This window comes from Podarcis bocagei (genome assembly GCF_964188305.1).
Source record: "Podarcis bocagei genome assembly, chromosome: 3".
Lineage (NCBI taxonomy): Eukaryota > Metazoa > Chordata > Lepidosauria > Squamata > Lacertidae > Podarcis > Podarcis bocagei.
Window position 1 is genome coordinate 56,150,123 of NC_138127.1, and position 12,742 is coordinate 56,162,864.

At 42.4% G+C, this 12,742-nt stretch overlaps 3 protein-coding genes across 8 annotated transcripts in view; 1 reads left to right on the plus strand and 2 right to left on the minus strand.

Annotated features, from left to right (window-relative positions):
• PNLDC1 (PARN like ribonuclease domain containing exonuclease 1) overlaps positions 1 to 12,742 on the plus strand; it is a 52,761-nt gene that overhangs the window by 21,264 nt on the left and 18,755 nt on the right. Inside the window, exon 20 of one of the 3 annotated variants that reach the window (XR_014006277.1) lies at positions 3,941 to 4,013. The exons of the other annotated variants lie outside the window; for them this stretch is intronic. The gene's annotated coding sequence lies outside the window, so the exon portion shown is untranslated. Of the gene's footprint in view, positions 1 to 3,940; positions 4,014 to 12,742 lie in introns of those variants that run through there. 3 annotated transcript variants of the gene reach the window in all.
• Positions 71 to 4,022, minus strand: LOC308583542 (mas-related G-protein coupled receptor member H-like). Its single transcript, XM_081187571.1, has 2 exons — positions 3,956 to 4,022; positions 71 to 1,623 (listed from the first exon to the last, which is right to left on the minus strand). Exon 2 carries the CDS (start codon positions 1,587 to 1,589, stop codon positions 654 to 656), a length of 936 nt encoding a protein of 311 aa, XP_081043697.1. The 5' UTR covers positions 1,590 to 1,623; positions 3,956 to 4,022; the 3' UTR covers positions 71 to 653.
• Positions 7,526 to 11,730, minus strand: LOC308583541 (mas-related G-protein coupled receptor member H-like). 4 transcript variants are annotated; one of them, XM_081187567.1, is made up of 3 exons: positions 11,588 to 11,729; positions 9,756 to 9,992; positions 7,526 to 8,609 (listed from the first exon to the last, which is right to left on the minus strand). In XM_081187567.1, exon 3 carries the CDS (start codon positions 8,594 to 8,596, stop codon positions 7,631 to 7,633), a length of 966 nt encoding a protein of 321 aa, XP_081043693.1. In that variant the 5' UTR covers positions 8,597 to 8,609; positions 9,756 to 9,992; positions 11,588 to 11,729; the 3' UTR covers positions 7,526 to 7,630. The 4 variants fall into 4 exon arrangements, with proteins under 4 accessions (XP_081043693.1, XP_081043695.1, XP_081043694.1 ...); XM_081187569.1 differs by having other exon boundaries at positions 11,557 to 11,719; XM_081187568.1 differs by lacking the exon at positions 9,756 to 9,992 and having other exon boundaries at positions 11,588 to 11,730.

Here is a 12,742-nt window from a genome sequence, read left to right on the forward strand (position 1 = left end):
CCTATGTGTGGTTCCTAATGTGGGAAGTGCGATGGAAGAGCAGGCCATTGTAAAGTAGCGGATAGGGAGGGGTATATTTCTGTATTAAGATTTTGCTAGAAGACAGCCCATCATTCTCTGTTCCCAGCTGCATCTCAATCTGAATAATTGTGGTCTTTCAGACAGTAGATACCTGCCCATAAATTTTCTCCCTTCAAGGTGCCTTTGATTCCAAACTTTTCCTCCTTTCCTCTCCTCCACTCTGATTCTTTCTGGTTTTTGTATATATTGGCTACTCTCTGATCCTTCTTTTCTGTGGCTTTTGTTGAAGTTTATGTCGTGATTTGAGATTTCAGTCTCATTCTGTAGTCGCCCAATCACTGCAACACACTGCAAAGTTTTTTTTGGTAAGGTTAACATTTTTTAACCTTCCACAGGTCTACCTCTGCTTCAACGTCCTTGTTCTTGACCCCTGACATATCAGAAATGGACAAGTAGCCTCTGGCTCAAATAAAAGATGCAGTTGACTCTGCTGTAGATCTTGGGTGGGTTAGACAGAAGTGACGAACAGCAAGATAAATCATCTGTAATTCATTTATTCTGGAGATTGGAATGCAAGTCAGCACTCCTCTTTATATGAGGAATGTTGTTTGGTTTCTGAGGTCAGGCTATTCTCAAGTCTCCTCTTGGTCTGCTTGTGTTGTTTGTTCTATGTTTGTTTCATAATTCAAAGCTCTCTCTACAAAAATCTCTAAGGCTTCCCAGGTGTTTTGCCTGCTCCACCATCCAATAGCAAAATATAAAAAAGGGTTGATGCTGCTGGTTATGGAATCAAATAACACAGAGAATGTAAACACTGGTATTTCTACTATATCATCATGCCAGTAGTCTATATATTCCAAAAGTCTAGCTGACGCATCAAAAATTAGAAACAGAATAACTGTCGCTGCAATCGTCTTGTCAAGCATTGTTTGTGTTTTCTCCTGCTTTTTGATAAAAATGGCCACAGTACAAAAGACCATGATGGGCACAAAAATCAGGAAGTCAGTGATAGCTTCAATTGTTTTTGCAATATCACAAGGGAAAGTGTCTTCATACATAAGTGCATAGAATCTCGGATAGCATGTAAAGTCTTCTACAAAAGATATTACGCACGAGAAGGCCCCCAGAATGGCAGACACAATAGCTGAGAAGTTCTCTGGTCTGTGATATTGACACCAGATAGGGAAAAAAAGTGACAGATACCTTTCAGCACAGAGAGCTGTTAATATATAGAAACTAGAGTTGCGTCCAAGAATATATGTTATCTCTAGAAAACGTGAAGTGTGTTCATTGATAGGAGCTGGTTCTACAAATAATGCAAAATAACTCAATAGATAGAGAAGAACAACAAAATCAGCCATAGCCATATTCATGACATACACATTGAACTTATTCTTCTTGATCATATAGCGAAGAAACAAAATGACCATTCCATTTCCAACTAATCCCAAAATGCAGATTGGAATGCATATGATTATCATTGTTTCCTTCGTGTTGCCTTCATTGCTGACGTTCTCGTTCTTTGCATCAGCAGCATGGGCAGATAGATGGTTTTTCTGTTCCAGCATGAGATGATCAGTATGTTCAGTAACTCTTCTCAACCTGCCAACGTGAAACACATTTTGTGTGATTATTAGGTGCTGAAATACTGTAAAAGAGGAGGCAAAGTTTCAAGAGGATCTCCTGTCTGACAAAGACATTTGTGTTATAATGTTCACTAGTATTTGCAGGGAATGATCTCCCTTCTCTTCTTCACTGGCTGCTTAATACTCGATTGTTCAGGGGCCTATAAACCTTCAATTTAGGGGACATGGGATATCGTTGAAGTCTACAAAATGTGATGTAGCCTTTCATTGCCTTCTATTGCTACAATAAGCCTTGGCTCTTTAGACACGTCTGATATCTCATAACTCTTGTTCCTGTCATCCAGTGCAAGAGAGGCAGTGGATGTGGTAAACCAGTGTTTGGAGCGAGTTCAGGAACAAAACCAGGGACTCGGCTACATTAATAAAGAAACAACAATTTGAATGTGCTATAAACATGCAACACGAGATGGTGCGAGAGAGCAGGAAATTTATATATGTGTTTTTCCATTGTTGTTGTTGTTGTTGTTGTTGTTGTTGTTATAAGGGTCTAATTTCTGACTTATTTATAGTATTTCCCCCCTCTGTGTAGATCCACCCCAGGTTGACAAACTGAAACTTAACATTGTAACTAACATTGTATTATTTCAGCAAGAGGGGTTTCAGATTCATGCAGCATTTTAAAATACCTCACAAATTATTTTAACTGCTCTGATGCATTTGTTAAGAAGAATGTAAGCTGAGTAGTTAATGTACATAACAATCAGGCATCATGAAGAATGTACACATGATTTGCCCATGAAGAAGGAATTGTGCACATTTCCTAGTTGATATACATAATCTCCGATAGGCCTTGGAAAAATCTGCCTATCACAATAGTTATATGCTTGACTTCCTTTGTCAAGCTCTGGATGTCATGCAGGGTTTTTCCACTAGACAACTACAAAATATGTCTAATAACAACAACAACAACAACAACAACAATAATAATAATAATAATAATAATAATAATATTTATACCCCACCCATCTGGCTGGGCTTCCCCAGTCACTCTGGGCAGCTTCCAAAAAAATCTTAAAATACTATAATACATCAAACAACAAAAGCTTCCCTAAACAGGGAACTCCTTGAAACTCAAACTTCCACTTGTGGATCTTAGCAACATATACAGTGGTGCCTCGCAAGATGAAAATAATCCGTTCCGCGAGTCTCTTCGTCTAGCGGTTTTTTCGTCTTGCGAAGCAACCCTATTAGCGGATTAGCGCTTTTAGCGGTTTAGCGGCTAAAAGGCTATTAGCGGCTTAGCGGCTTAGAAAAAGGGGGGAGCGAAAAAAATCGCAAGACTCGCAAGACGTTTTCGTCTTGTGAAGCAAGCCCATAGGGAAATTCGTCTTGCGAAGCGCATCGAAAAACGGAAAACCCTTTCATCTAGCGGGTTTTTCGTCTTGCGAGGCATTCGTCTTGCGGGCCACCATTGTACTGGTGTAGCTAATTCATCAGGGCAAACAAAACAGTTTCTGAGTCAAACTCAGGCAAGAAAGCCAATTAAAATGGATCTGTGTAATAGGTGTTTTCCTACAGAGGCTGGAACTGCGCAATGACAAGGCATTGCGACTTGGTGGTGGTGGTGGTTGCGGCCAGTCTCAGAGTCCGGGAAGAATTTCTTTAGTAGTGGTCTCAGAACCATTTATCTTAAGATTGTTGGAGCCACAGTCCCCCTGCTAGATGTAAGAAGAGAAGAGAGGCAGGAACTGAGCAGCCCTGTGGTAGGCTGGATCCATTCAGAGACCTTGTTCACAGCTCAGGCTGGAACAGCTGGAACTGTAGAGTGGCACACAACAGGACTTGACAGCACGCTTAATACCTCTGTGAAGCGGTCTGCACAAGTTTTGTTATACAGACCACTGCTAAACATTTTGAGAGTGTGCAGAGTACACTTGATGATAAGCTCTGCCTGTGTTTTGTCAAGTTCACATTGAGACTTCCCCCTCTCCCTTGCAAACCAACCATTTCATCGTCCTTGGCTCCCTAGCAAACTAGATGACCGATTGTGCCCTACAAGAATGGAAAGACACTTGGAAGCTATCATATGGACACCCTTTTAACAGAGAGACCAGGGCACCTTCCCAACCTGGTGGCCTCCAGACGTTTTGGACTACAACTGCCATCTCTATTGCGCATGCTGGCTGGTGCTGATGGAAGCTGTAGTCCAAAATATTGGGAGAGCACCATGTTGTGGAAGCCTGAGCCGCAGTATTTTAATGCATCTTTTTATATTATTTTAATACTATTGGTATTTATAATTCCATTTTAATGATTGCCTTTTCTGTTTGTAGCTTGTTCTGTTTTACCTGTGTATGCCGCCTTGAGTCCTGGACTGAGAAAAAAGTGGGACATAAATAAATATTAGAATGATGATGATAAGACAGGTGATTGAGGCATATTATTTGTGCTGGCTGCTTGTTCACAGGAAAAACAGATCAGTTCAGATATAGCCAGAATTATGAAACAGGCAAGTTCCCAGAATTCCTGCTAAATGAAGAGCTAATGAAAATCTAAAAAATCAAACTGAAGTGAATGACTGCAAGAAATAAAAATAAATGCTAGTATGATTCCAAGGTTCTTTTCAACTTTCTTTGGTTACATTTCCGCTCACTGTAGGAGTTGTGAAAGCATGACCCACCTCACTATGATGATGCGTGCTGTATGTAACAAAGAGAATATGAGAATCCCATGACCTCATAGCAACTGTTAGCCATAGTCTGGTGATGTGCGCCATGGCATCATTCTGGATCCATTTCAACCTCACATCTGCTTTGGGTTTGACAGAGAACCTGACTTGATTGTCCAGGTAGATGACTGGTAGAAGACTAGTAGGCAATAACAGCACAGATGTCTCAAAATAGATGTGATACAACATTGCATACTTATTAATAAATAAGTATCAGCATTCTGCAGTAGCTGAAGTTTATGAACCATCTTGGGGGTCAGCCTCATGTAGAATGTGTTACGTGCTTTACAATCTAAAAGTCATGAGGGCTGCAGCCCTAAACATATTTACTGGGGAGCAAACCCAGTTGAGCAGAACAAGACTTGCTTCCATATAAACATGACCAGGATTATATTGCAAATATGGATGGATAGGTTTCTTTATTCCAGCAGTAGGTACAGTCAGTGTATCAGCCAAAGCTGATAGAGGTACCTCTGTTCCATAGCTATTACTTGGTGTTGCAGGACCCATGTTGTGATAGTGATCACTTTCCCCTATCTTCCATCCCAGACACCATGTCCAGGACTGATGACTGCCATAGTGTGCTGCTTCAGGGTCTAGGGCAGTGGCTCCCAACCTTTTTTTGGCCATGCCCACCTAAGCACCTCTAATATCCTGATTCCCCCCATGACATATAATTCTTATTATTCAAAAAGTGAACTCCTATTCACGTGGAGGAAGCCTAAAAGGCCATTCACTGTTCATAACTCATTCTTGAATTGCCCCCCCTTAAAAACCAAATTGCCCCCCTGTGGGGCGGGTGTGTGCCCCACGTTCGGAACCATGGGTCTAGGGACTTCGCCTCAATGTGTCTGATCACCATTTTATAAAGAGGTGCACCCACCAAACAGCATGAATACAGGAGTATGAGAGAAACTAGTTGTGAGTTAATTAAATTTAAAAATTTAAAATTAAAAAAAATAATTTTAGGATCAATGAGGGAACTGATAGATCTAGCAGCACAAAGGATCAACTGTTGAATTAATTTGGACACAAGCAACTGAGCAAGCGGGGGAGGGGAAAACAACTAGCAATCAAATTTCCATTTCATTCAAGGGAGAGAACCAAGTGCTGCGCCAAACGAACTACAATTCATTGGGGGAAACAGGATGACCACAAAAATCCTTTGCATCAAACACCAATCAACATCTGCAATTCTTGTACTCCACCCAATCCCAATCCCTGCTCAAGATAGAGGAAATTACAGTAGCCCGATGAATCAATTATAACTCTTCAGGATTTTTGTCGTTTGCAAACATGTTGCTTAAACACTGTGCTGCTCAAAATTCAATGGCAACAGACTAAATTTGCTTAGAATGATTAAACACCCCCACAGCAACTGAGCAAGAATCCAATAAGCACCATAAATTCCTGAGATCCGTATTCACCAATGCAAACTGAAGCAGTCCTGACATCAGAACAGTCATGGCAAGCCTATGAGGTGAAAACCCTTTGATTATCCCCCATAAACATTCTTTTTCTTAGTTTTGCTTTGGGGCAGCCAGTGATGGTAGCCCGTGTTATGCTGCGAACAAACCAATCACCCTGCTATTCAGTCTCTGCCGAAACAGAAAAGGTGGTGGTAGGGTTATAAACCAAGGCTGCCGGATGGCTACTTGCTCAACACAGAAAAAAATAATAAGCTCAGGAAAAAAGGGGGGAGCTATAAACCCAGGCTCCTAGATGGCTAGTTGAGCAATGCTGAAAAAAACTAACCAAGCTCGTTCCAGGAAAATGCATCACATGACCACTCAGTTCACCTGAAGCACAATAGTGCTTGCAGTAGAGCTCCTCACCAAACCACATGGTGATGGATGGCACACGTGGACCAACACAAAATGGTCCCACTCGGATTCCTTCACGAGCCAACGCAAATCCACATGCAAATCTCAACTGGCAACCGGGAGGCACTCTGAAATCTGGGTGTGAATTTGACTTTGTGGCAATTTAGCTTGGAGCTGCTGGTTGCTGCCACTTGCTCTCCCCACTCCTCGGATGTTTCTCGCTGATCTTCAGCCTCTTCTGGCACTGTTGTCTTTGGCCTCTTACAGTGGCCCACACAGCTCCATTTGCAGCAAGATCTGACAAGGAACTATGTGCAAAGGAAGAGGCGGGCCTCATGTGAGGAGCAGACCCAAGTGAAGCTTGCTGTTCAGTTGGGTCCCGTCCACCACTGCATGAGCACCTGTCCCCAAACCGGCTCACCATTGGCCAATTTGTCGGTAGGCTTGGATTCAAACTTCTTCCTGGTGAGTAGGCCCTTTTGGCCTCCCACCTGCCAGGAGCCCTCCACTACAGCAAGTCTGAATCAATCCCTTGTCAGATCTAAAGGAGGAGGCAGATGGCCCACAACACTGCTGCACCTATTACGAGGTAAGTGGACTTACTGAATGACTACGTTGAGAAAGGTCACGCTCAGTTTTTGGTGGCTCAGCCACTTCTGCCCCCACTAATCTGTGGTGATGGACAGGCTAGATGCAGAGGAACAGTGGGAGGCACCAACTGGGGAACCCAAAGGGAAGTAGACTCTGATCCAGGGGATTCGTTGTGGGACGAGGAAGAGTGGTCAGAGGGAGAAGACTGAGTGGAGGAGTTGTCAGAAACTGAAGAGATAACATGGTGTAGTGAGCAGGAAGGGTCTTATGTCAGAGAGCAATCCAGAATCAGAGCAGAAGCAAAGGCTGGAGAGGAAGGGAGGGCGAGAGGCAGAGATGAGGCTGATTGCTGAAGAAGCCAGGGGGTCTCCCCCTCCTTCTGTGACCAGCTTGCCTCCCCCTGGGTCACTAAGAACCAGAAGGCGTATGAAGAGGGTGGAACAAAGACAAGGCATTGGAGTCTCAGATTGCTTGGGAAGGACCTGGGGAAGCTGGAGACGTTTAGTTAGACTTACTGGGAAGAGTTGCTATGGTCACTAGGCTTGGCCTCCTGAGCTTTTTTGTTTCTTGGAAGAGAGTTAACCATGTGAGTTATTGCTGTCCTGCTCCTGGCACCTGCCCTGACATCTGTCACCTCTGCTGTCTAGTTTTGACTATAGTCCTCCACTTTCAGCCCACCCGCTGCCTCTGCCTAGGTAGCCACCCAAAGGAGAGAGTGGCCCTAGTGCCATGCCTAGGTGGGTGTGTTAGAATCAATGTAAAGAACATCCTTAAAGTATTTGAAATAAATTTATTCTGAAACTTGGAAGGAACGTCGTTTTTTTCTCCATAAAACATACTTTTTTTTTTTTTAGAAATTACTTCTGAGGCCAAGGATATTGTCATGCCTGCTCCTGGTTCGCTGCTGTTGGCTCTGATGTGTCTTCAGTATCCTTTAAAGCCCTCTCAAGAAACATATAGAAGGGTTCAAAGCCTTTCTGCCTCTTCCAGCTTCCAACAATGAGGAATACAAAAGGAATGGTGCTGCAGGTAAAAGAATCCAGTAACAGACTAATGCTAGTGAACATATAATAATCTATTGCACTTACCCAAAGTGAAATAATATTAACAAGTCTAACTGGGACAGTAAGCGAAAGAATAAGAATTGCTATGGCCACAATGGTGATGTCAAGTCTTGCTCGATGCTTTTGCTGTGATCTTTGCATTCTGATCCAAATGGCAAAAGAGAAACAGAAAATGCAGGAGGAAAAAATAATGACCTCCATGATGAGTGCCAGCACGCTTGCAGTTGTACAGGTGTTATAAGCCCAAGTACTGACTGTTGCATAGCAGGAAAAATATTCCACCAGTGACTCTAGGCCAGAAACGAACCACAAAATCACACACATCATTACCGTGAAATGCTTGGTCCGGCGATGTTGCCACCAGACTGGGAAATAGACAATGAGGAATCTCTCAGCAGTGAGAAATGTTACGACGTATATATTTGTGTCATATGCAAATATATGAAGTATATCTATTAGACGTTGAATCACTAAAGAGGTTTCCACTCCTGAGAGAAGAAAAGCAGCCACTTCAAGGTTGGAGCAGATTACAATAAGGTTTACAAAGGTCACGCTCAAAAAATATGGGCCTAACTTTGGCTTGTTGATCTTGAAGCAGTAAAGGTACAAGACAATTGCATTAGCTATTAATCCAACGATGCAGATGGGAATAGATACAGCCAGCACGTTTAATCTGTAGAAGTATGAAGTTTCCATGTATTTGACAGTATTCTTGCATGCACCAGTAGTGTGAGAAGACAAGGTGCTTGCCTTTGCCATCATGACATTATTGATGTTTTCCATTTTCCTTCTCAACCTGTGGAAATCAAATACAACTTGTAATTATTAAGGTGCTGATATTTATGTAACAGAGGTAGGAAATTTTGAAAAGGACCACCTGTCTGACAATATTCTAGTTGCCTATGTTTCAGCTGAGAACAGCCCAGTTCGAATTTGTGATCTCGCTTGTCTGGCTGCTTTGTACTGGATTGTAAAAGAGGGATATGAGTCTCCATTTGGAGGTACAGTGGTACCTTGGTTTAAGAACAGCCCTGTTTACGAACTATTCAGTTTACGAACTCCGCAAAATTGGAAGTAGTGCCCCAGTTTGCGAACGTTACCTTGGTTTACGAACAGAAGCTGAATGGTGGAAGGGCACCAGCGGCAGGAGGCCTCATTAGGAAAAGTGCACCTCGGTTTAAGAACGGCTTCCGTTTAAGAACGGACTTCTGGAATGGATTAAGTTCGTAAACAGAGGTACCACTGTAATGAGAATGTCTGGCTACAACAAAATCTGTTGTGGACTTCCACCCACTCTTTCTACAGAAAGGTCTAGCACATATCATCCCCATGGATATTCCCTAGAACAGGGAGGGAGAGCACATGGCCTTCCAGATCTTGCTGAATTTCAACTCAAATCACCCCTAATCATTGACCATGTTTGCTGGGGCTGATGGAAGCTGTGGTCAAACAAAATGCGAAGGCTTAAACATTCCCTATCCCTGTCTGGGAAGACCATGTCCTTCAGGTTTGTCTGTTGAAAGCACTAGTAGGCCAGCTAACAGGTGCTGATAGTGAGCCACTCCTTGCCAAAGAATTGTTGAGAGCACATTAAGGGCTCATTTCCACTTGCCCACACTTGATGTCACATATGACTTCAGGCATGGAGACGGTGGGCATGGTTGAGGGGAAATGACCTTGTGGGCCAAATTGGGAACTGTGACAGGGATAATAAGGCCCATGTGTCAGAGACCCCCCTGCTGCCTGGTATAAAGAATGCATTCTCATGGCACATAGTAATCGCTGTTGTGTATTATCCCCCATCCCCAAAGGTAATGTAAAGAGATTAACACAAAGTACTCAGAAGCTCAGCTCATTAATGCAGTGCAGCCCTATTTCATGAGTAGTCTTGATTAAGAAGGAGAAATTAGACAGAAAAAGCTTGGATTTGTTTGATATTTACCTGTGTTTGATATTACTGCGATTACTGCCTCAGATCTGGTCTTTACGAAATTTCAAGTGACTCATTTAACATAATTTTGAAGAGGATAGCCAGTTGTTCAACAAAGACTTTAGAAATTTAGAGGGGAATTTGGACTAGGTGCTTTGTTTTTCCTGAGATTCTTAATTCTTTTTTACTTCTTTCTTTGTAAATAGTATTTCCAGAATGGTTAATTCCAAGGTGGCTGAGTATATAGAACTGGAAAGAAATTCAAAAGTTGTGTTATTTCATAGCAATCTAGATTGCTGTTTGTATCCTGACTGCTGTAGGACTCTATAATCTAACATATTATAACAGTAGTTTTGATACTGACTTTTTTAGAATTCTTCAGAGTTTCAAATTGTGTTTGTGTTTCAAATGATAAATGCTGGATAGTGTACCATGGATGTTTTTTTATAACCTGTTTTGCTCTGGATATTCTGTTGGGGAGGGGACTGATGTGTGCAATCATAGGTAGCAACTAACAGAGAGATGGTTTCTGCACTATTGTAATCAAATTGAGAGAGAGAGAATACCATGATTTTGTTATTCTCGTAATGGTTCAAGAAACATTGGACTTCCTGCTTCAGTTCTCTGGACGTTAATCCATCCACAGATTCCAGCAGCTTCTGACATTCTGCACACCCATTGGATAGCAGATATTTTTCAAGAATCTAGTGTACAAATTTGGCCTCTGCTGGTCAATTGATCCCATATCCCAAGATAATCACAAAATATTGCTCAGACAAATCTTGTTCAGGCACAAGGTGGCACAATTGGATGGAATCTCAAAGTGAGGACACCACTTGTAGAATCCATCAGAGATGGTACTAAGGTCTAGTAACCCCACTGGACCAGGACATTTTCCAATTTCTGGAGTAGTTGCCTTCATGTAGCAGTTGGATGCATAGTCATTATTGCTGCTGCAGTACAGGCCTGTTATGTGTCCATGTGACTACTATTCCTTTTCTGTTGTTAAGCTGTTGGGATCGGCAGGAACAACTGGCATTGAGGCCATGGAAGATTTGGTCGCATGGGATGATGGCTAGCACAGATACTTTAACATGAAACTTCCTCAACCTGGTGTCCCTAGATGTTGGTCTCCAACTTCAGATTGGCCCAGGAAACATGGCCAAAGGTTAGTGAAGGTGGGAGTTATGGTGAAACAACATTGGGAAGTCACCAAGGAAGGCTTCTCTAAAGGACATCTGAGTGATCCTGGCTTTACCTTCTCTCAGAACTGACTTACATCGTGGATTGGAATCAAAGTGGACTGAGGGAGCTCCACCCCACTAAACAATCTTAGCAAAGCACATAGCTATGATGGGTTTTTGCTTCAAGAGACTTATGACTTTCCCATTGTAATTTCGGAGAGAAGTGCTGATAGGCAAATGACTAACAGATATCAGTTTTTCTGCCTTTTAAAATCTTCCTCTCTTTGCCCCTCTGCCACTTCCACCAACAAAAAAGGGCAAAGTTGGAGGCATATTATTTGTGCAGTGATCTGCTTAACCAGGCATAGGCAAACTCGGCCCTCCTGAAGTTTTGGGACTATAACTCCCACCATCCCTAGCTTAACAGGACCAGTGGTCAGGGATGATGGGAATTGTAGTCTCAAAACATCTGGAGGGCCGAGTTTGCCTAAGCCTGTGCTTAACTATCTGGTCAGTGATAGGATACTCAGGATAAATAGGCCACATAGAATCAGAATTAAGTCTGGCAAGTTAATTAGTTAGGTAATGATGGCAGTAACAAAAATGTAATGGTTACGAATCAAGCTCACAAAAGCAGCTGCAAGACAGAAAAGACAATACCGGTAGATGCACTCCAATGTTCATTTCAACCTTCTTTGATCATACTTCTGCTCTGTACAGAAAACATTCCTACAAAGTTGTGACTTGCTTCACTATTGTGAAGTGTAACAAACTGAATGTTGGAATGGATACAGAATGATATCACAGATGAGCTAATGCTCACCTTGGCTAACAATTGCTGTGAGGTCATGAGATTCCAACATTCAGTTTGTTACACAAGTGGCATTTCAAGCCAAAGAGCTGCTTGTGTTGCTTCTAAATCAATTTATATCAGCATGATACTACTTTAAAAACTTATACAAATCTATAGCAGGATTGCCACACATCCAGAATCTTCTGGACATAGCCATGCTGGTAGTGTAGATTTTGATGAATTTTATTAAAATAAGCTCAACAACTTTTGTGTCTGGATTTTCACTTTTTGAAACATGGCAATCCTAATCTATAGTGTGACTGCATTTGCAATACTGTGTACAATTCAGTCAGTTCACTTCAAAAAGGTTATTGTGGAATTGGACACAGTTCAGGAACAGTTCAGAAAAGGGCAATGGAAGTGACCAAGGAGGTGGTGTGAGTTAACCTGTGAGTTAAAGGTGCAGCTGGATAAGGCTATTAATGGAGGATAAGGCTATTCATGGCTCCTAGCTACATGTCTGTGTTCTACCTTCACTGTCAAGAGACACTATGCCTCTGGCTACTAGCTGGAAACGAGTAGGGGAGAATGCTGTTGTGCTTATGCCTTAACTTGAAGGCTTCTCCCAGGCACCTGGCTGGCTTCCATGAAAAGGGGCCGAGATGGGGTGTGGGCCTGATTCAGAAGGCTCAGTTTATGTCCTTACGTTTTTAACAGTCTCAAATATCTGAAGAGTAGTATTGCTAATTCCCCAAAATGAGCCTTTTCGTGAATACGCATGGACAACACACATTTACAGTGGAACTTCAGTTTTCGAACGTCTCCATTGTCGAACGTTTCGGCTTTTGAACGCCGAAAACCCAGAAGTAACTGCTTCGGTTTTTGAATGATTTTCAGAAGCCGAACATGCCACGTGGCTTCCATTTTGAGTTTCCCTGTTGTACTGAGGATTCCGTATTCAGTTCTCGAGTTTTGAATGTTTTGGAAGTCGAACGGTCTTCCAGAACGGATTACTTTCAAAA